Raw genomic sequence first — 20,057 nt, 5'->3', positions numbered from 1 at the left:
GTGTTTCTGTGGCAGCCTTTTCTGTGGGCCTCTTTCAGTGACTTAGCTATATTGGCCTGCAGATAATTAGATCAGTGCTATCATTTTCACTGTCCTTTTTCCTCTGGGGCTATTTGCATGATAATGGCAGTTTGTGCGAGTCTCTGCCTCCGTCTCCTTCTCTCTTTTAACAAGGCACCATTTCTAAACATGAAATAATTCAGGGAACAATTCCGCGAGTGGCTCTGTTAAGAAAAGGCTGAAAACATCTGGTTAAGAAAACGTTTCTGGTGGCCAAAAATCCAACATTTTTGTTAGCTGTAGCTTAAAAAAAACCCTATATTTTTTACAGTATTTTTAGTCCATATTTGTATTTGCTGTATGCAAAGCTTCTGACCACAGTATATTCCCACTCTGGGTATGTATGTGTATATAATGATTTATTATGTGTTTATCTAGATAATTTGTAGACAAGTAGGATACATGAAGTGTCCCTGCAAGTGTTCACACCCCATGTAGATGAGGCCCTCAGAGACATGGGTTAGTGGTGGCCTTGGCAGTGCTGGGGTAAAGGTTGGACTTGATGATCTTAAAGGTCTTTTCCAGCCTAGCTGATTCTATAATTCTGTGCTTTAAAATCCCAATGAATTCTATGAACTTTTAAAAGGTAGCTGTGCCTCATAAACTGGTTTTGAACCTCTCTTGCTATGAACAAAGTCTTCTATTCAGCAAGACATGCCCAAATCTAAGCATGAGAGTAAACCCATTGAAATCCAGAGGTTGACCTGGCTGTCTGACACTTGTGTTGTGCTGATTTAAGGTCTGGGGCTTTCCATGTAGGAACATACATGGCCAAGGACAGGCAAAAGAAGCACTTCCTGCAGAAGTGGGGCCTCCTGCCATCCCCAAGTCCTGCACAGCAGTGACCATCTCAGCCTGCTGTAAGAAAGTGGTCTTGGGATCAGTTCCTGCTCCTGATGGGATTAAATTCCTTGCAGGGGAGAAAATATATGGTTAAATAAATAAAAGAAGTTAGTAAAGTTGGTGCTGGTATGAGGAGATCATGGAATTCATTTGAGATTTGGCTTTCCCCACAGCAGCTCAGCAAGGGGCATCTGTTGTCCTACACCCAATGTTTTTTGACATGATTCAGTCAGATTTTCATGTCACCATGGCAAAAACATATTCCCAGTCCAGCTCCAGGTCTCGGAGGCCTCCTCAGAGCAGCCCAGTGCTGCAGTGGATGGGTGGTGAGGCTGGGAATAGAAAATCATATTTGCTGGCTTAGTTGAGCTTATCAGAAACTGCTCGAACCTTTCTAATTCAATAGGCAAATTTGGTCAAAGTTCTGATAACAAAGTTCTGAACTTTGGTCAAAGTTCAGAGCAGCTTCCATAGTCAGAGGCCATTGTGCCATCACGTCGCAGATCCATCAGCTGAGCTGCAACTGCCCCATCCCTGGCAGTGTTCAAGGCCAGGTTGGACACAGGGGCTTGGAGCAACCTGCTCTAGTGGGAGGTGTCCCTGCCCGCGGCAGGGGGTTGGAACTGGATGAGCTTTAAGGTCCCTTCCAACACAAACCAGCCTGTGATCCTATGATGTGAAGAAATAAGAAGAGGGATGATAGCATTGCTGTGGTCACAGGTTCCTGAAGTCACCTCCAAGTCAGAGACTCTTCAGCATGGTTGAAGCATCATTTAAGAGCTACCTGGAGTGGGAAAGAGGACTGAGCCCACACCAAGGGAGAGCTGGAAGGATGAGCAGAGTTTAGCTCATAGCTACATGGAGTTAAGATGCCACATGTCATGTGAAGATCTTGGCATGGGGTTTCCTGGCTCAGATATTTGGCTGTTCCCAAATGGAGGACAAAGAGACAGGGACTGACTCACCAGAGCCATGGGAGTCCCTGATGCTCAGCAATCCTGAAAATTAGGTCCATTAACCGGAATTATTCATCACTTGGTGAAAGTCAGTGGAAACAGGAACTTTGCTGGGAGCTGAACCAGGTCGTTGCTTCAGAGCACAAATAACAAGTGAGAAGGCTTCCTTCTGAAGCACTGGTGCCAAGCTGTGTGTGACAACACACCAAACAGCACCAGCTCTCTTTGCTCTCCCGTGTGTTGTGCATGGTGCATGGCTGCACCTCAGTGCCTGAGGAGCTCCTGTCCTCCCAAAGCCATGCAGCACCTCCCAGCAAAGCCTGGGCCAGGAGCCATGAGATCAAATAAACTGATTCTTGCCAAGCAGAGATGAGCAGAAGATAGTGTGCAGCAAACAAGACATTAGTTGCTGTTTGTTTGCATTTCATACTCCATTTCCACCCAGCAAATCTCTTCCAAGCAGCATCCTGCATGAGTAGCGAAAATAAAGGAATGAGTTTGACCTCAAAGCCTTCTGCATTTACCTGCAGAAATGTCTGAGAGTGAAGAGAAAACCCTGCAAATGTCAAGGAAAACACAAGGATTGAGGAAAAAAGTGTAATCTGAAGAAATATTTCTCAATAATATGAAAAGTAATCTCCTTTCTTGTCCTTCTCAAGTATTTGTAAACCTTTCCTCAAGGCATATTTCTACCAGTAGCCAAGTCCTGGTCTATAAGCAGGACTTAAAGAAATGAAATTACAATTTCAAGCCCCAAGACTCTTTCCTGAACAGGCAAGTGGTGGTTTCTGCACTTGTAGTGGTGGCAGAGTCACCAGCGATACACCCAAGTGCTGTGTTCCGGAAAGCAGCCCACAAAACTTAGCAAATGCACCATTTTTGTGGCAGATGAGTTCATGTTTTCACAACTTCTGTGGGATTTTGATCTCTACAGGTCATTTTTAATCAAGCCATAAATAATTATGCAAAATTTAGGTGAAAGACTGATCTATTGCAGCTAATACTCTTCCTGAATGCTCCATGTTTTCTTAACACATTGAAGGCTGAAGCCTCCTGCCATCGCCTTTAGAATTACATAGATCTAAACAAAAGTCACAATAGTATGAAGAAGGTAAGTGTTTCTCCAACTAGGAAGTCTATATGATGAAAAACAGCTACAATCCGACACTGTGAAAGCAACACAAAGCTTTTAAGCTGGTGCTGAGGTTTGTTTTCAGGTGAGCTGCCCCGGGAATTAGATCTGGACATGGTCCCTTCCCCATTGCATGCTGCTTCTGATCTTGTTGTCCTTAGGCTTCCAGTCTAGCTGCCCATAGGTAGATTTCCTTCACAATATATCATCTTTAAAGCGCATAACACAGATGTGGGATGGTATTTATGACTGTTCAGAGGAAGGAGAATGAGATGGAAGAGCTGATTCACTGCTCAGCAACATGTTTTATGTTAGAGAAACCTCACTGAAATAAGGAATTCCACTCATCTAAACCCAAGAGTGGGGTCAGGCTCAGCTGAGGACTTTTCTTTTCATCCAGTAGATTTAATATAGTCCCCTCATGTGTGGTCCATGCTTCAGTTGAGTCCTGTGCCCCTTGCATGGATGAAGCAACCATTGCCTTATGAACAAGATACCAGAACAGGATGCTGAAGGGCTGGCACATGTAAATGCCCAAGATTGCAGAAAATGCTGACAAAGGGGAATAAATCTCTCCCTGATGAATTTATGAACTCAGTTCCAGTGGAAATTTTGGATATATGAAGGTGACTGCATAAGGGCTTGAAGTGACCCACTGCTTCTTTTCCAGTTCTAAACCCTGTGTGGTGTATTTCCTTGCTTGTTTAAAATAAGCATAGAAAAGAATCTCAGGTTAAATGTTTAAAGTCCACCTCAGACACTTGTGTTTAGCTCAGTGACACTTAGCCAAAACCCAGTCTCCAGTGGCACCCCAGAGCTCAGCCCAGCCTGGGAAAGGACCAGGAGAGCCTTTACAGGGTTTCCCAATGGAGTGACGATACCAGACAACACAACTTTGTGCTTTATCCTTGTACAACTCTTTCCAGTGCTTAAAAACACACACCATCCACTCGGCACTGCCAGCAGAACCACCAAAACCTGCTTTGCCCTTTCTTCTGGAGGGAATATATCCCAGGAGAACATGAAACACACACTGAGATTGAAAGAGGGAAAGGGAAACAGGCAACAGCTTCCAGAAGCTGCAAGAGGAAATAAGGATGCAAGCATCCTTATTTCCTCAAGTCTGCAGTCCTGTGTTCACTAATAGTTTCCACCAAATAACATCTCTAAGAAGCCAAGACCATAAAGGAAGGAATGGTGTATATGGACACGTATGAATGTGCATCATTTGAAGGGGTCTATAGTGATTTAAGGCGGGTGAGGACTGAAGCTACATAAGCCACACAATCTTGCATCTACACACATATACTAAATTTAGGTTAACTGGCTTAAATTTGGCTGAAGCAGAATACGCCTTTCATCCCTCCTTCTGATTTTATTGAATAGTTCATTGTCAAATGCTCTTTCTCTATTAGTGAGGAAGCAAACCAGTGTGTTTTAAGATTTCTCCCACTGTTGCGAGTACAAACTTCCTCAAGATTTTAGCCTGTTTGCAAGAGATTCAGTAAAATGAAGATTTTTTCCTTTTAGGTCAACATTTTCTTCTGGCAGACTGAGCCTGAAGTGCACTTTATTTCCCTTTAATTTAACAGCTCCAGCAGCTTTTCCAGTTAAATCGACTGTTCATTATTGAGCCCATTTATGAAGGGCTGTGCAGTGCAGTTTAATGAATCCCTGGCACAAAGCTCCCTTTCAGCGTAGGGGAAGAATAGCAGCCTATTTAGGTCCTGTAGGGCTGTATGTCAAAGGCTGCCTATAATACTTGTCAGGGAAGGGCAGAAATTCCCACTGATATAAGAATGTGCAAGAAACCAACTTTCACAACCAACTCGCCGATTAAGACGCGATCAGGAAATGAGACTGTAGGTTGTGAGCAGTGACACCTGTTTGGGCAGCCAGATTTTCCCATCACTCTGTAACCATATGGGCCATACAACCGGGCAGGGGAAAGAAAAGTCCTCCCTCCCCTGTGGTAGAGGTTTTCTGCCCTCCCGATGCTGTGGTGGCAGGAAAACGGGTGTTGGGATTGTGAGGGCTGGGCTCAGCACTGGCTTTGGTTTGCCTTCCCCAAGGGAAGGTTTTGCTAGTGATCATAGAGTCCCTTTGGGTTGGAAGGGACCTTCAAAGGTCATCTAGTCCAAGTCCTCTGCGATAAGCAGGGACAGTTTCCACTAGAGCAGGTTGCTCCAAGCCCCTGTGTCCAACCTGGCCTTGAACACTGCCAGGGATGGGGCAGCCACAGCTTCTCTGGGCACCCTGTGCCAGCACCTCAGCACCCTCACAGGGAAGAATATTTTCCTTCTATCAGCCTGACTCTACCCTCTTTTGGTGAAGAGGCACAGCATAGATGTTTCCTTCAGGCTGGATCCTGGTGGAATCCTGTCCCTGCATTGCAGAGGATTTACCCCAGCACTGGACACTAAGATGGGAGTTTCTGCAAGCATCAGGAGGGCAGATTCCTCTTCCGCAAGCGGCTCCACTGAGGAGCTGCTCCACAAAAGTGCTGGCACCACAACGTGGTCCTGAGCCACGCAAGGCTTTCTTGTTTGCGTAAGCCGCTCTCTCCTTTCTGGCCCGCTTGGTTTGTAGGGATAACAAATTGTTCTACTTGTGAAGGGCTTGATCGTGTGGCTGTGAGCTCAGTTTGTGTCCTGCGCAAAGCACCAGCGAGCACGGCGTGTCCCTGCTCCCTTTGATTCACAGTGCTCCCTCTAAAAACACCGAGCTCGTTGCCAAGGGCATCGTCCTGGAAAGCCCTGGTTTAATCCCCAGAGCTGGTTGAGATGCTGCTGTCGATAATGAGCAAGAAAACAAACAAAACCAGATAAATTTCCTACACTGAAGTGGGCAAGAAAATAGCAGCAGAGCCCTTGGAGCCCCTTAGTGAGCACTGAATGCTGTCCTGTGCGATGGAGGTTTGGGATGGGAAAGTGCTGCTGCAGCCACTTCAGTCCCCTTGGTCTGGTGGGGAGAGAGTGGAAGGACCAGGACATCTGTCCCAAACATCTGCCTGGGGTTGGGGTTATTCTGTGGGTCTAATCCCATCACTTACTGGACATTAGGCCTTACCAGCGAGCTGAGGTGGGTCACTGATGGGATGCGAGAGCCACCCTGTGCGTTGGAGCATCTTCATCCTGAAAGAGCATAGGGAGAAGAGAAGGGTTGGCTCACCCATCCACTGGGAAAGAGAGATGTTTTGCAGGGATCACCAAACCGCTATTTCCTTGGAAAAATTAAGTTTCTTTGCGAGTTGTTGACATCATGTGGCTTAGCAAATTTCCCTCCAGGCATTGCCCAACTCAGGGTAATCAGCTCTGCTTGAGAGCACATGGAGAATAGGCATGTTTAATGCAATTATGAAGGCTTTCTAAATCTCCAGATCTGGTGGAGAATATGTAAATGTGGCTGCTTAGCCCGACTGAATGCAAACTCCCCTTTGCATGCCTGGCAATTGTTTTAATACTCTGCAATTTTTAGGAGGTAATAAAGTCTCTCACTAAAGCGTAGCTGAGCTCTCAAAGCTGTTTAATTGAATGAATTCAGAAGGGAAGCCAGGGGCTTTCAGCTTTTGATTTCTCTAAGCCACCGGATATTTAGCCACTCTACATATAACACCACCCAGACTCACACACCCCCTTTACACTGGCTATGAAATATTGCTGCTGTACCATTGAAGCAGATACTAACTTGACGACAACTTGGTTGCTGTATTAGAATCATTTCACATTAAGAAGTGGTCCTAAACTGGCTGCGCACCCAGTGACACACAGTGATCCCCATTTTCTAGACCCATGTGCAGTTTGAAGTGGTCTCAAAATGGATGCAAAACTACTCCCGGTGGAGCACACAGGGGATATATAAGTTGTTCTTATGTTTCCCCATCAGTAAGGGAGCTTGGAGCAAGATGCAAGGCTTGACAGGGCTCAACAGGACCTGAGGGTAAAAGCTTGGGTAGCTGATCTGAGTTGGTCCAAGCCTGCAGCATGGGCTGGGGAGCAGCTCTGGGGAAAGGGACCTGTGGGTCCTGGTGGACACAAGCTCAACAGGAACAAACAGTGTGCTGCTGCAGCAAAGAAAGCCAAGAGGATGCTGGGGAACATCAACAAGAGCATCACCAGCAGAGATAAAGATGTCGTTGTCCCAGTCAGTGCTGGTCAGGCCACACCTGGAAAACTGTGTTCAGTTTTGCTGCTATACAAAAAGATGTGGACAGGCTGGAGAGGGTCCAGAGAAGGGCCACAAAAATGATCCAAGGACTGGGAAGCAAAGTGAGGAAAGGCTGAGAGAGCTGGGACTGTTCAGCCTGGAGAAAAGAAGGCTCGGGAGACCTTATCAGCATGTTCCAGTAGTTAAAGGGTGGCTACAAAGAAAATGGAGACTCCCTTTATACAAGGAGTCTCATGGAAAAGACAAGGGGCAATGGGCACAAGTTACTCCTGGGGAAATTCTGACTGGACACAGGAGGAAAATGTTTCCCAATGAGAACAACCAGCCACTGGAATAATCTCCCCAGGAAGCAGTGGATTCCCTAACACTGGATACCTGTAAGGTTCAGCTGGACATGGTGCTGGGACATCTAGCCTAGGTCATGCTTTGCCTAGAAAGGTTGGACCAAGAGATCATTGAGGTCCCTTCCAACCTAGTGTTCTATGATTGTATGAGTTGTACTCTAGCAAGTTAGTTCAAATCCATCTCCTATGTAGAATACTCATTCTCATATGGAAAGGTGTCTAGATTTCCCTTGCTCTACCAGGGTGTTTTGTTTCAATGACACAGTTGGACTCTGAGCATCCACCCAGATAAGAGATTTTGGGAGGCTCCAGCTGAGCATATTATGCAAGGAGATGAGGCCAGATGTGCTGGTACCAGAGCCAGGGCTGTACTGGGACTGTGGGGTTCTGCCCGCGCTGGGACCCTGCTGGGACCTGCCCATATGCAAGTGAGAGACCAAGAAAACCAACATTTTTGGTTGGTAGAGGATTTGAAGCATTTATTTTTTATCTCTTACAAACTATGTGCTTCCTCTTCTCTTTGCAACACTTGCTTTGCATTCAACAAGTGTTTGAAACCAGAGTGACGTGAATTTGGCAGATTTTTCCATTTTACCACTAAATACAGTCTTAGGAGCCTGTTTCCGTTTTCTTCTAGAGCAGGTTGCTCCAAGCCCCTGTGTCCAACCTGGCCTTGAACACTGCCAGGGATGGGGCAGCCACAGCTTCTCTGGGCACCCTGTGCCAGCGCCTCAGCACCCTCACAAGGAAGAACTTCTGCCTAAGATCTAACCTAAGTCTTCCCTCTTTCAGCTTAAAGCCATCACTGAAATCACTGAAAATAAATCTGGAGCTCAAAGGGCTGAGGTTGTGCTGCACCAATGTAAGAGTTTTCTAAAGGAAAATCAAACCAAATACCTTTTTCCCCCCAGAAAAGACACATCAGTTCCTTCAGGAGCTGTTGCTGCTACTTTCAGTAGCGACTAATTTTTCTGCCTTCCGTGTGGAAGATTTCTATTACTGCTTCACTGAACCCTTGCAAGTAAAACTCTTCAGTTTTAACTGAATGCAATCCAGTAACTTAAAATCTCTAGGGAATCAGGATCACAGTGCTGGATTCACTCAGGATTTGGCCTGACCAGGAACATACAACAATGGGTAATGGGCATAGCACTGAGCTTGGTTTTCTCCCAAACAACCTTTGCAAATCAATGTAGGCTTGTTCATCCTGGGGGTGTCAGAGCGAAAGCATCTCTTTGTGCGTGTGTCCTTGCACCTAGAGCAGGGCAGGGGATCCACAACCTGGCTCTGGCCTCAGGCAGAGGAACACGTGTCAGGAGTGAGGACGGTGCTGGGGTGGGTGCATGATAGTGATGGGGACCACACTGAGCGGGTCTGGGGGTGCTGGGAAGTGGTCCAGGGTGGTGGTGTACAGGAGGGGTGTGTATGAGGCCCAGGAGTGTGTGTATCTGTCTGGATGTGTGTACTTGCCCTGCGGTCTGTGTACCTGACCTGCGGTGTGTATACCTGTCCCATGGGGTGTATATACCTGTCACAGGGGTGTGTGTGTACCTGTTCCAGGGGAGGTGTGTACCTGTCCCAGGGGCTCTGTACCTGTCCTGGAGTGTGTGTGTACCTGTCCCAAAGAGTGTATATACCTGTCCCAGGGGTGTATGTGTACCTGTCCCATGGGCTCTGTACCCATCCCAGGGTGCGCCAAGGGGTATATATACCTGTCCCAGGGGTGTATATACCCATCCCGGGATGTGTGTACCTGTCCTGGGGGCTCTGTACCTGTTCCAAGGGGTGTAAGTACATGTCCCAGGGGCGTATATACATGTGTCAGGGGTGTGTGTGTACCTGTCCCATGGGCTCTGTACCCATCCTGGGCTGCGTGTACCTGTGCCGAGGGGTATATATACCTGTCAGAGGGGTGTATATACCCGTCCCGGGATGTGCGTACCTGTGCCGGGGGCTCTGTACCTGTCCCAAGGGGTGTATATACCTGTCCCAGGGATGTGCGTGTACCCGCCCCATGGGCTCTGCACCCACCCCGCGGGCGCTGCTCCTCCCGCCCCTCCGCTGTCCCCGGCCGGGGGCTGTGCGCAGCGGTGCGGGCGGGGAGGCGGGGAGGGCCGTGCCCAGCCCCGCTCGGAGCGCTCCTCCTCCGCCGCCTTTTCCCCGCCGCCGCCGCCCGCCTGGCGCAGCCCAGCGGAGCTCGGGGCGCCGGCGCCCCGGCCATGGCCGTGCCCGCCGCGCTGCTCAGCCCCCATCACCTCCTCTCCTTCTGCTTCCCCGCCGCCGGCGGCCTCCTGGGCTATGCCGACCTGGAGAAGGGCTACGAGGGCGGCGGCGACGCCGGGGACTTTAAAGAAGCCACCAGGGACCTGCTGAGCTTCATCGACTCGGCCTCCAGCAACATCAAGCTGGCGCTGGACAAGCCGGTGAAGTCCAAGCGGAAGGTGAACCATCGCAAGTACCTGCAGAAGCAGATCAAGCGCTGCACCGGCATCATCGCCGCAGCCCCGCCGCCGCCTCCCGCTCCTCCACCGCCCTCCGCTTCCTCCCCGCCCGCCCCTTGCCCCGCCAAGCCCCCGCCGCGCCGGGAGGGCTCGCAGGCGGCCAGCAGCCTCCAGAGCAAGAGCCTGGCCGCGCTCTTCGGGTCGCTGCAGCACGGCCCCGGGCCGGCGGGCGGCGGAGAAGCGGCGGGAGGCGGCGGCGGGGCTGCGGGAGGCGGCGGCGGGGCGGCGGCGGGCGGCCCGCGGAAGGTGCCGCTGCGGGACCGCAACCTGCCGCCCTCCTTCTTCACGGAGCCGGCGCTTCCCGCCGCCGCCCGCGGGCCGCTACCGGGCGCTAAGGAGCCGGAGAAGGGCGGCGGGGAAGCGGCTGAGTTCTTCGAGCTGCTTGGCCCCGAGTACAGCGCGCTGCTGCCCGAGCACGCCGCCCCGCAGGACGCCTTCCCCGGCGGCGCGGCCGCCCGCCTGCCCGCCGAGCTGGGCCTGGAGCACGGCCTCTACGACGCGCCGCTGCCGCTGCCCAGCGCCCATCACCCGCTGCTGGGCGGGCTGCTCTACCCCGAGCCCTGGAGCCCGCCCGGGCCATGCAGCCCGGGCAAGAAGGCGCCGTCGGAAGCGCTGCGCCCGCTGTACCCCGGCGGCGGGGAGCCGGCCCCCGGCGGCGGCGGCAGCAACGAGGAGCCCAGCGGGCACCTCGCGGCGGGGTTCGCTCCCTTCTTCCCCGAGTGCCCGCTGCCCCCGCCGCAGGTGCCCTACGAGTACAGCGCCGGCTTCCACCGCGCCGCCTTCCCCGGGATGTAGGGCCGCAACGGGGCACGGGGGGGGACGGGGAACAGGGACCAGATCTCCCGCAGCCCCCCGGCCCGAACCCGCGGCTCCCGCAGGATTCACGCCGCGAGCCGCCTCCCCTGCGTTTTGGGGCCGCTGCGAATAAAATGTGAGATGATGGGTTCCTTCAGGTGTTTTTATAGCGGTGACCGCCTCTCATCAGCCCTCCTCGGGGGTCGGGGTTTGTCCGGCTGCAGGCAGACGCGGCTCGGTGTACGTGGCTTATGCGACGTTGCAACGGGGGCAGCCGTGACCTCTTGTCCATGATTTCCGTCTCCCAAGTAACACTCGGCCACCTCTTGCGGTGCATTTAGCGTTTTTCCCAGGCTCACCAGTGCTGGTGGATGTTCATCCGAGGACACAAAGGCGAAGAAAAGAGATATTACAGTGAAGCAATGCTGCTACCAAAACTCAGCGTCCTGAGGTTGAACAGTGTCTTGCAGGATCTTGCAGACAGCAATTTACAGCGATACTGAAGCGATGGTGTATGTTGGGGACAGAACTGTACTGTACTGCGGCGACGTGATTCCTACAGACCGCTGGATTCCTTCCAGGAATGTGTCAGAGCTCGGAAAGCGCCGCGGCTCGGTCTCATTGTGTACAGGAGATTATTTGATAATCATTTAAGTTATGTAAAAGAGTCTATGATAGGTCCTATAAAAATAAAGCTACACGATAGATCTGAGCTCTGTGGTTGTTAGTGCCGCTGACACGCAGCGTTCGAGGGGCTCTGTAATGGTTTCTTGGCAGGAGTTGTGAGGGGCAGTGGGTTTTGTCTCCCCTGAATCATTTGGAATGCCGCGGTTTATCCGCTGTGCCCTGTGCTTGTTTGTACCGGCTGTTTCTTTAACGCGTTAGAAAGAAAGGAACGAGCCTCCGCTACAAAGCCAAGGGATGAAAACTGTTACAGTTATGGAAACAGATCAAAATGCTCGAGGTTTCCTATTGAGCCGCAATCCCGCGGCCTGGCTCCCCGCCAGTCCCGAATGGATTGTTTGTTTTTGAAACGGGATCCACACGGGGATCAGCCTGAGGCTTTCCCCTCTGCGGTGACAAATCCTCATGCCTCTATCTCTTAGAACACATTGTGAAAGGTAAAACGGTTTTCTTCATTCATCAACCCAGATTTAACTAATCAGAGGCCTGGGGTCAGCATATTGGGGTGTGTGGAGAGGGGAAGCGAGATTATTGGCAATAAACCATGAGATAATTTGTATTGGGATTGGCTTAATTTTACTTCTAAACAGCAAGAGCTGTGGCTTGTGCTGCTTCTTTCCTCATCCAAAGCTGCCCAAGGTCTCCACAAGCTGCTTGGGAAGGACCCAACCCGGATGAACATCTGCATCACTCCAGTGTCTAATAGTTAACACTGTTAAGGAAACGCACTTCTCAAGTATAACTGTGCGGTAGTGTCTTCACCTAAGCTTCAGGAGCCTGTATGAGGGTAAATGGGTGGCAGGTCCAGCCAGGGTAGCTACAAATGAGCTCAATCCTGCCTCACTGCTGGTTTTGATGCTGGGGCAATATCCTGCTCAACCCTGCCTCTGTCATGTTGGCCATGAAACCTCCCCATGAAGAGCATGTACGCTCACAGTCACGAGCAGTGCTCTGCTGCGTCCGAGCAGAGTTATGCATAACTGCATTGAGACTCTGTAGACAAGACCAAATTGGGGGGTTATTTCATCTGGAGAGATGATTCTTTTGAGTTTAGCAACTTCTTCAAGCATGTGAATGTGTAGCACTATAGTGGTGGGTGCTTGGAGTACTTCAGCTTGATGGTGCTGTGATTATGTATCTTGTCAGCCTTTTTTCACTTAGGATTTCACTGAGCATTTTATTTCCTTCACAAGCTCAATATGCAGATGTCTGTTAATGAGGGATCTAATGCTTCAGAGCTTCCAGCCTATCCTGTCAGCTGTCCTGCAGACTAAAGGGAGATTTTGCCCCAAAAAAGGTCTAAAATCCCTGGCAGTGTTCAAGGCCAGCTTGGACGAGGCTTGGAGCAACCTGCTCTAGTGGAAGGTGTCCCTGCCCGTGGCAGGGGGTTGGAACTGGATGAGCTTTAAGGTCCCTTCCAACCCAAACCATTCTGTGGACCTATGATAACATGTGTCTTGAGGAATAGACTCTGGGATATTCTATTCTGGCCCACGGGCCTCACCTTTTTATTCCTAATAACTGTGAAGTGCCACAAATCTGACCTGCTGCTGGTTTTCACCCATTTGGTGCTCTGCTTTCCTTCCAGAAGCTGAGCATCATCACCCTTCTGGGGTTAGATCTTGCCTCAAACCAGTGTGAGAAGCGTCTCTGAGGGTGTCAGCAGCGCTGGGCTGGTGTTGAACTGCCATTGGCAGCCAGCTCCAGATGCTGCCAGGTCAGGAGGATTCTTCCTGGGCTTGCAAGAAGGTTGGGGCAGGCTCCAGGAGCTGCTCTATTGGCTGAGCAGCAGCTGCAGATGTTGCTTCAGCTCTGCCATAGCTCCTAAAACGGGGATTTTCAGTTTATAGGAGCTTACACTGAGGAAAAGTAAAGGAAAATCAGCATCAGTGTTCTTGGAAGTACCGCTGCGTTTGTGCCAGAGGATGTATGTGAGGAGCACCTGCGGTGGGAAGATGGATAAGGCTGGGAAGGAGCTAACACCAGCCGGGTTGATCGGGGCTGCTTTCTCCACCACACAGCCCGCACAAAGCACTTGTGTGAGCTCCCGAGGAGTGCTTGGAGCTGCTCCCTGTGCTGCGGGGGGGCGAGGGCATCCCTACCAGACCAGGGGTTGCCATCTAGCGAGCTGCATCTGTTAGCTGCTTTGTGCATGTGTGGGCTCTTTTTGCTGTGGTTGTTCCCCCAGGCACTGCAAATGTCACAGGAGAGTCTCGCTCAGAAGCACCCTTGGGGAACTGTTTTCTGCACTGAAACACTGAAGAGCGTCATCTGTAAGAATAAAACCTTTTGTAATCGAGCGAGATACTTTGGTTCATCTGGTGTGCCTTTTACAAGGGCTCTGTCCCGAGGAACTAAGGCTTGATCCTTTTTAGCTTTTCTGTCTTAAAAGAAGCGTGCCCCTTTGAATAGAAGTGGGTTCTGTTTGGTTGGATCAAGGTCACACTATCAAATGACTTCATTTTCTAAAGCACGCACTGAGTTTCCTCAGATACACTAAATTCCGTTTTGTTGCTGTTGGGTTTTACATGTATTGTCTGATTTTACTGGAGATTTTGGTGGAAAAGCAAACAATCTTAGTAGTTTTCCATACGTTTAAAGATGTGATAAAGGGATGACAAGAACCCTTCGCTTCCTTTTAAAGTGTTGGAATCTCACCTTTCCTTAATGATGATTTACTGATGACCAACAAAGGGTTCACCATGAATAGTTGTTCCTGTGTCAGTAGTTTGTGACTTAAACAGTCTGGGTCTTTTCCAAAGCTGCTTCAAGAAAGCAGAGAGATTCCTTTTATTTTCTTGGACGGGCTTTTGAAACAGGCTCACTTAACTATTGAATGACCTGAGCTTGGGATTGCTCTCATACAACCTGACCATTGATGATGGGTCATCTTCGCTGAGCTTATGTAGTTGTTCAAACACTGTTAGTAAAAAAGATGCAGAAGTTTCTTGTAAACTCCTTTTGTTTGGTGGCTTTTTGAATAAACTGCTTCTGGCAACAGCGCAAAACCTGAAGGTCATCCTGCAGTTACTGGCAATGGGAGGAAAAGGGTGGTGCAGCAATTCTGTAGTGATGTGCAAGCAGTCAAGTTGGAAATGGGAGAGTGCACAAACCTGACAATATGAAGTGAGAGTTGGGAATGCTTTTAGGCTAGCTTTATGCCAACAGGAGAGACTGCAGCTGCTTTCTACGCAATAAACTCAGCTTTTTTAAGATTGGTAAACTTTTAAATCCAATGGGTTTTGTTACACATCTACATGAAAGAGTGAAAACAGAGTGTGTAATTAATAGAGAATAATATTAAAGAGTAATAATAGAGTGTATTAAATGGGGCCTACAAGAAACCTGGAGAGGGGCTTTGGACAACGGCCAGTAGGGACAGGCCAAGGGGAATGGCTTTAACCTGCCAGAGGGGAGACTGAGATGAGCTCTCAGGCAGAAGCTCTTCCCTATGAGGGTGCTGAGGCGCTGGCACAGGGTGCCCAGAGAAGCTGTGGCTGCCCCATCCCTGGCAGTGTTCAAGGCCAGGTTGGACACAGGGGCTTGGAGCAACCTGCTCTAGTGGAAGGTGTCCCTGCCCGTGGCAGGGGGTTGGAGCTGGAGGAGCTTTAAGGTCCTTTCCAACCCAAACCAGTCTGGGATTCTGTGATTACAGTGTCCCCCTCTCTCCAAATCTGTGCGGGTACAGACTGGCAGCGGATTGCTGGAAGTTGTTATGAAAGGTGAGGGGAGAACTTCTATTTTCTGTGTTACATTTTTCAATACCTCACTGTAACCTTGACTATCCCTGGTGACTCCCCTCCCTCACTGGTAGGGAACTACTTCACTAGACCAGCCTTTTATGCTTTCTGGAGCTATAGTCCACAGACCCACAGTTGCCCAGGGATCACAGACTCAATGTCATGGCATTGCTGTCAATGGAAGATATTTTTAACTGCTTGAATTGGCCAGGGTAGGATTTCATGAATAGGCATCATTTCTCAAAGGATCCTTCATCTCTCCTTCTCTGCGATGGGGGATTCATGTCTTATTTAGGAGATCTCTGGTACCCTTCCAGAAGCATCTAAAGCCGCACGCTTTACCTTGTGCTCCCTGCAGGTATTCCCTCACAATATTGGCCTGGTCCATAATGATGGGAGAAGCACAGGATATGAGCTTTGTTCTAACAGGTTCTGGTGCTCCCGTTAGTGCCTGTTCTATGTGTTAGGATGTCTCCTGGTGGCATTTCAGACCGCCTCAGTCTGAGCAGCTAATTGTTATTCAGCCTGCGGGCTCTGCTGAATGAATTCTGGCAGATGAAGAGGTGACTGTCCCCATTTGCTACCCTGCCTCTTTGCCATAGGTGCCATCCCACAGCTGTGCATGCTGAAGGGAGCTGTACCTGTGCCTCCGTTACTCCAGGCTGGGATCAGTGCCCAAGTCCATCTTCAGGGATGGTTTGGAGTCATACTGCTTAGCCCAGGAATGGATGGGGTTCAACTCAGCCATTTCAGCCACAGCTCAGCTGGGCAGACTGGATGTGATTTAAACCTGAGATCCTGGGTGACAAGGATACTTTAGTAGCTGTACCTGGGGCATACAGACTGGTTTCTGTTTGAGTAGAAGCTGGGCATCATTGCTGCCGATTGTTTCTTGTGTTCAGCTTTATAAAGACTCAGGCCCAATGCTTAAACCTGTGTGTGCTTCCTCGGTGGTGAAAGCTCAGTGAATGATTTGTAATGTGATGTTGCCAAGGCACTCCTCAAATAAAAAGAATTCTGCCTGAGACAGGCTGCTGGAGCAGGGGTGGTGGCACAGGAGAGACAGTGGCCCAGATTTTGTCTCTTATTGTTTCCTTAATTGCAGACTGTCATACAAGCTTTTCTACACCACAGGGTAAAGAATGAGTTTAAAGGGACTGAGGGGAGATTGAGATGAGATATTAGGAAGAAATTCTTCCCTGTGAGGGTGCTGAGGCGCTGGCACAGGGTGCCCAGAGAAGCTGTGGCTGCCCCATCCCTGGCAGTGTTCAAGGCCAGGCTGGACACAGGGGCTTGGAGCAACCTGCTCTAGTGGAAGGTGTCCCTGCCCATGGCAGGGGGTTGGAACTGGATGGGCTTTAAGGTCCCTTCCAACCCAAACCAGTCTGTGATCCTATGGTCCTCTACCTTTCTGCACTTTTAGTCATCCAAACATCATGGTTTGAGCCTGTGCTGAGCGTACTTTTGTCTCTACTATGGGTTCAGGCTGAAAAAATGCTGCAGGCTGACCCTGAGAGTCATCCTAGACCCTCTCTTAGTATGACATACATAGTATTTCCTTCTCCTCCCATGTGTCTTTGATGAGTTCAGCTCCTAACCTAGCTGGAGTGCTGCTTGGGATATTGAGGCTGAGGACTCTTTCCTTCCAACAGTTAAAATTAGGTTCCTAGTGAATTTGTGAGACCTCTGGAAATCTCAACCATTTCCCAAACCAATCTGCAGGAGTTATAGATGAAAATACCATTTACTATTCTGCCTGCTGACTATATGAATACAGGCTGGGTGTCGTATCTCTTGCTTGAGTAATACCAGCCAAGTGATCAAATCCCCTCCCAGTTCCAGCAGTCTGTTCCCTGTTTGTGGTTTGTCAGCTAGATTCATTAGGTCTGGAGTAAACAGCCCTGTTGTCCTCAGTATAGAGAAAGCAAAGGTCAGATAGGTAAAACTGGGTGTGAATTCTAAATAAAAGGGAAATTCCATCCTTCTACCACCATTTGTCATCAGTGGGTAACTAATAAGGAATCATTTTTTTGCATAGTAACGCTTGGCAGTAGAACGGGGCTTTAAAGAATAGCTGTAATTGCTTCTGTGCACTCCAATAATTGAATATAAATCAATTATCACCATTTTAGGTGTTTGAACAGCCAAGCTTGCTCTGTGAAGAAAAAGCCTTTCTCTCCTGTTTAATAGCCAGACCTTTAGCTGCTTTGTTTATCCACATATCTGGGACAAATGATTCAAACTCAGTCATTAATTAGTGATTTTATCAAGATTTCTCTTTCAGGACTGAAAGGTCAGCACACCCTTGAGCTGCTGGCAACACAAATGTCCCCTATTGGCACATCAAGTCACGGCTCATGAGGAAGAAGCCTCAGAAAAGGACTTAAAGGGTAGAGATGTAATTCAGGGTGGCTGCTTGTAAGCACATGCCTGGTGTGCTGAGCACAGACATGATGGCCACATAGCCTGGATTTTAATCCAGAAGTCTGTGATTGGTATTATTATGGATTAGGGGACCCTTCAGGCCTAGAGCCCGCTGACAGAAGCACCAGGCGCAAGGGCTGAAGTAAAAGTCAGGCATGAGCAATAGAATAAGGGGTGATGGGTTTAAACTTGAAGAGTGGAAGTTCAGGTTGGATACAAGGAAGTTCTTCCCTGTGAGGGTGCTGAGGCGCTGGCACAGGGTGCCCAGAGAAGCTGTGGCTGCCCCATCCCTGGCAGTGTTCAAGGCCAGGTTGGACACAGGGGCTTGGAGGAACCTGCTCTAGTGGAAGGTGTCCCTGCCCGTGGCAGGGGGTTGGAACTGGATGATCTTAAGGTCCCTTCCAACCCAAACCAGTCTGGGATTCTATGATTCTATGAGGAGCATGGCCCTGACTTCAATATCATTTAGTTTTACTGTATTGTTCAGAGTTGTCAAAGCCACATGCTGGCTCCTGGCTGCTGTTTTTTACCATGGGACAAATGCCACCTGCCTAATGCAGACCATCTGGGATTATAAATAAGATGCAATTTTGTTAAAGAAGACATGAGTGAGGAGGTAAAGAGAAGTGAAGGGGTTTTCCTGGCAGAAGTAATTCAGCTATCAGTCAACTGCTAGGCTTAGCATCATGTTAGTGTGCCACAGTGATCCTGTCTGAGCTTGAAATAGTTATTAATATTGCCATATTATTACATGTATTGATATATTTTTCTTGTATTTGTGCTATTTTTATCACTGGTTTCAAATAAACTAATTTTTCAAAGGAAGAGAAAAAGAACAACTTGGGAATAGAGGACTTGTGCTGCTGAGAGAAAAAGTGGGGGCAAAAAGAGGAATCCAAACTGACCTGCTGTAACTATCCTTGGTTTAAATTAGAAAACAAGCCACAGATAGGAGCTGAAAGTCCCCCAATATTCAACTTGTGTTTTTCCTACACTGATTTAATCTCCTTTACTAGTTAATGTGTCTCTTAGAGCAGCCACACAGCAGTTTCTGGCTTCAGTAAGGACTTCCTCTGCAGGAGATTTTCCTCCTACAAGATTGGACAAGGAAAAAACACTCATTGCCACTGCTTAAACCCCTGTTAAAACGTGATGTACGACTGGCAGGACCTTCTCAGCTGGGCAAAGCCACGGCTAGAAGTGCTCTACAGCCCTCAAGTGGTTCACTTGGGATCCTACACGTTTGCAACACGGCTCCAGCCTTGGCAAGGCTGCTCCCATGATGGGTATAGCTTTCCTTCCCAGGAAAGGCACGTAGGGAACTTGCCGTGCTCTCGCCAGCCTTCCCCGTCCTTCCCAGCTCCATGAGCTGCGGGGAGGACTCGATGTCTTCCAGCAGCTTCAGGATGTTCACCTGCATCTTCAGCTATGGGGCAAGCCACAGCAGAGGTGCTGGCATTACAAGCACACGGACACTGGGGAGATCGTGGCTCATCCCCAACGGGATGAGGTGCATTTCCTCGTGTTAGAAGCCACTTAAAGATGCTAAATGAGGACTCGTAACCAGCCTTGGCCTTGCTGTGTGTGAGGGGTGAGAACCGGGAAGGGAAGAGCCGTGAGCAAGCCCCTCTGTTCATTCCCAGTTATGGTCAGGAACACCATCATCCCACTGGGGAGGTATTTGGTGGGCTATGGAGGGCCTCCCTGTGACACGGAGAGGCCCCAGGAGGGCCACTGGTTGGTGGCAGTGCTTCCTTAGCAGTGCCCAGCAGGAGATGCAGCGATGAAGTGGGGCAGGGTGGATGGGTTTGGGGATGCCCTGGTCTCCAGTTTGGCTCCCCTGATCCATCCTTTGGCTCCTGTTCCCTTGGAGAGCAGCCTGCACTGCAGAGGGGAGGGAGTCTGTTGTCTCCATGGGGATGAGGGAGGTTTGGGGTTTGTTTCCAAGGGCACAGGACAGCACCAGGCTGCGTGGCCCATGCACCAGCTTGGCTTGGGTGAAACTCCCCAAACACTGGGGACTTTCAAAGCAGGAAAGGGCAGCACTGCCCAAGTGTGGGCAGCTCTCCCAGGGAAATGCACACACTTCCCACCACATCCAGAGAGCCACAGGCACAGCATGGCTGTGTGTGTGAGGGATGATGACACATACAGCTCCCACCATTGAGATGGGGCTCCGAGCTTCCCATGGGCTAAACCACTAGGAATGAGACTCTTTGCTTCTGTGGTGGCCCAGGTAGCTTTTCCCAAGGGAGCTGAGCTGGGAGCTGGGCAGTATATTAAGCAAGCAGGAATATGCAGTGCTGATTGACTGGGATGGGCTGCAGCCATAGCCCATCTCTCTCCTTGGAGCACTGACTTGGACTCTGGTTTATTCCCTACTGATACGCTGCCAAAGAGAAAAAGCAGCA

General features: G+C 49.7%; 1 protein-coding gene across 1 annotated transcript; it reads left to right on the top strand.

Annotated features, from left to right (window-relative positions):
- The first annotated feature begins 9,673 nt into the window (after nt 1–9,673).
- FAM181B (family with sequence similarity 181 member B) lies at nt 9,674–12,045 on the top strand. The gene has a single exon (XM_030477230.1). The coding sequence runs from the start codon at nt 9,722–9,724 to the stop codon at nt 10,796–10,798; it is 1,077 nt and encodes a 358-aa protein (XP_030333090.1). The 5' UTR covers nt 9,674–9,721; the 3' UTR covers nt 10,799–12,045.
- The last annotated feature ends 8,012 nt before the right edge of the window (nt 12,046–20,057 follow it).

Source organism: Strigops habroptila, chromosome 2, assembly GCF_004027225.2.
Source record: "Strigops habroptila isolate Jane chromosome 2, bStrHab1.2.pri, whole genome shotgun sequence".
Taxonomy (NCBI): domain Eukaryota; kingdom Metazoa; phylum Chordata; class Aves; order Psittaciformes; family Psittacidae; genus Strigops; species Strigops habroptila.
Note: the sequence above shows the minus strand (reverse complement) of the source record. Positions and strands in the feature narration are given on the sequence as shown.

Excerpts from the sequence above, each read along its gene's own strand:
- FAM181B (XM_030477230.1), top strand. The coding sequence starts at position 9,722 with ATGGCCGTGCCCGCCGCGCTGCTCAGCCCCCATCACCTCCTCTCCTTC.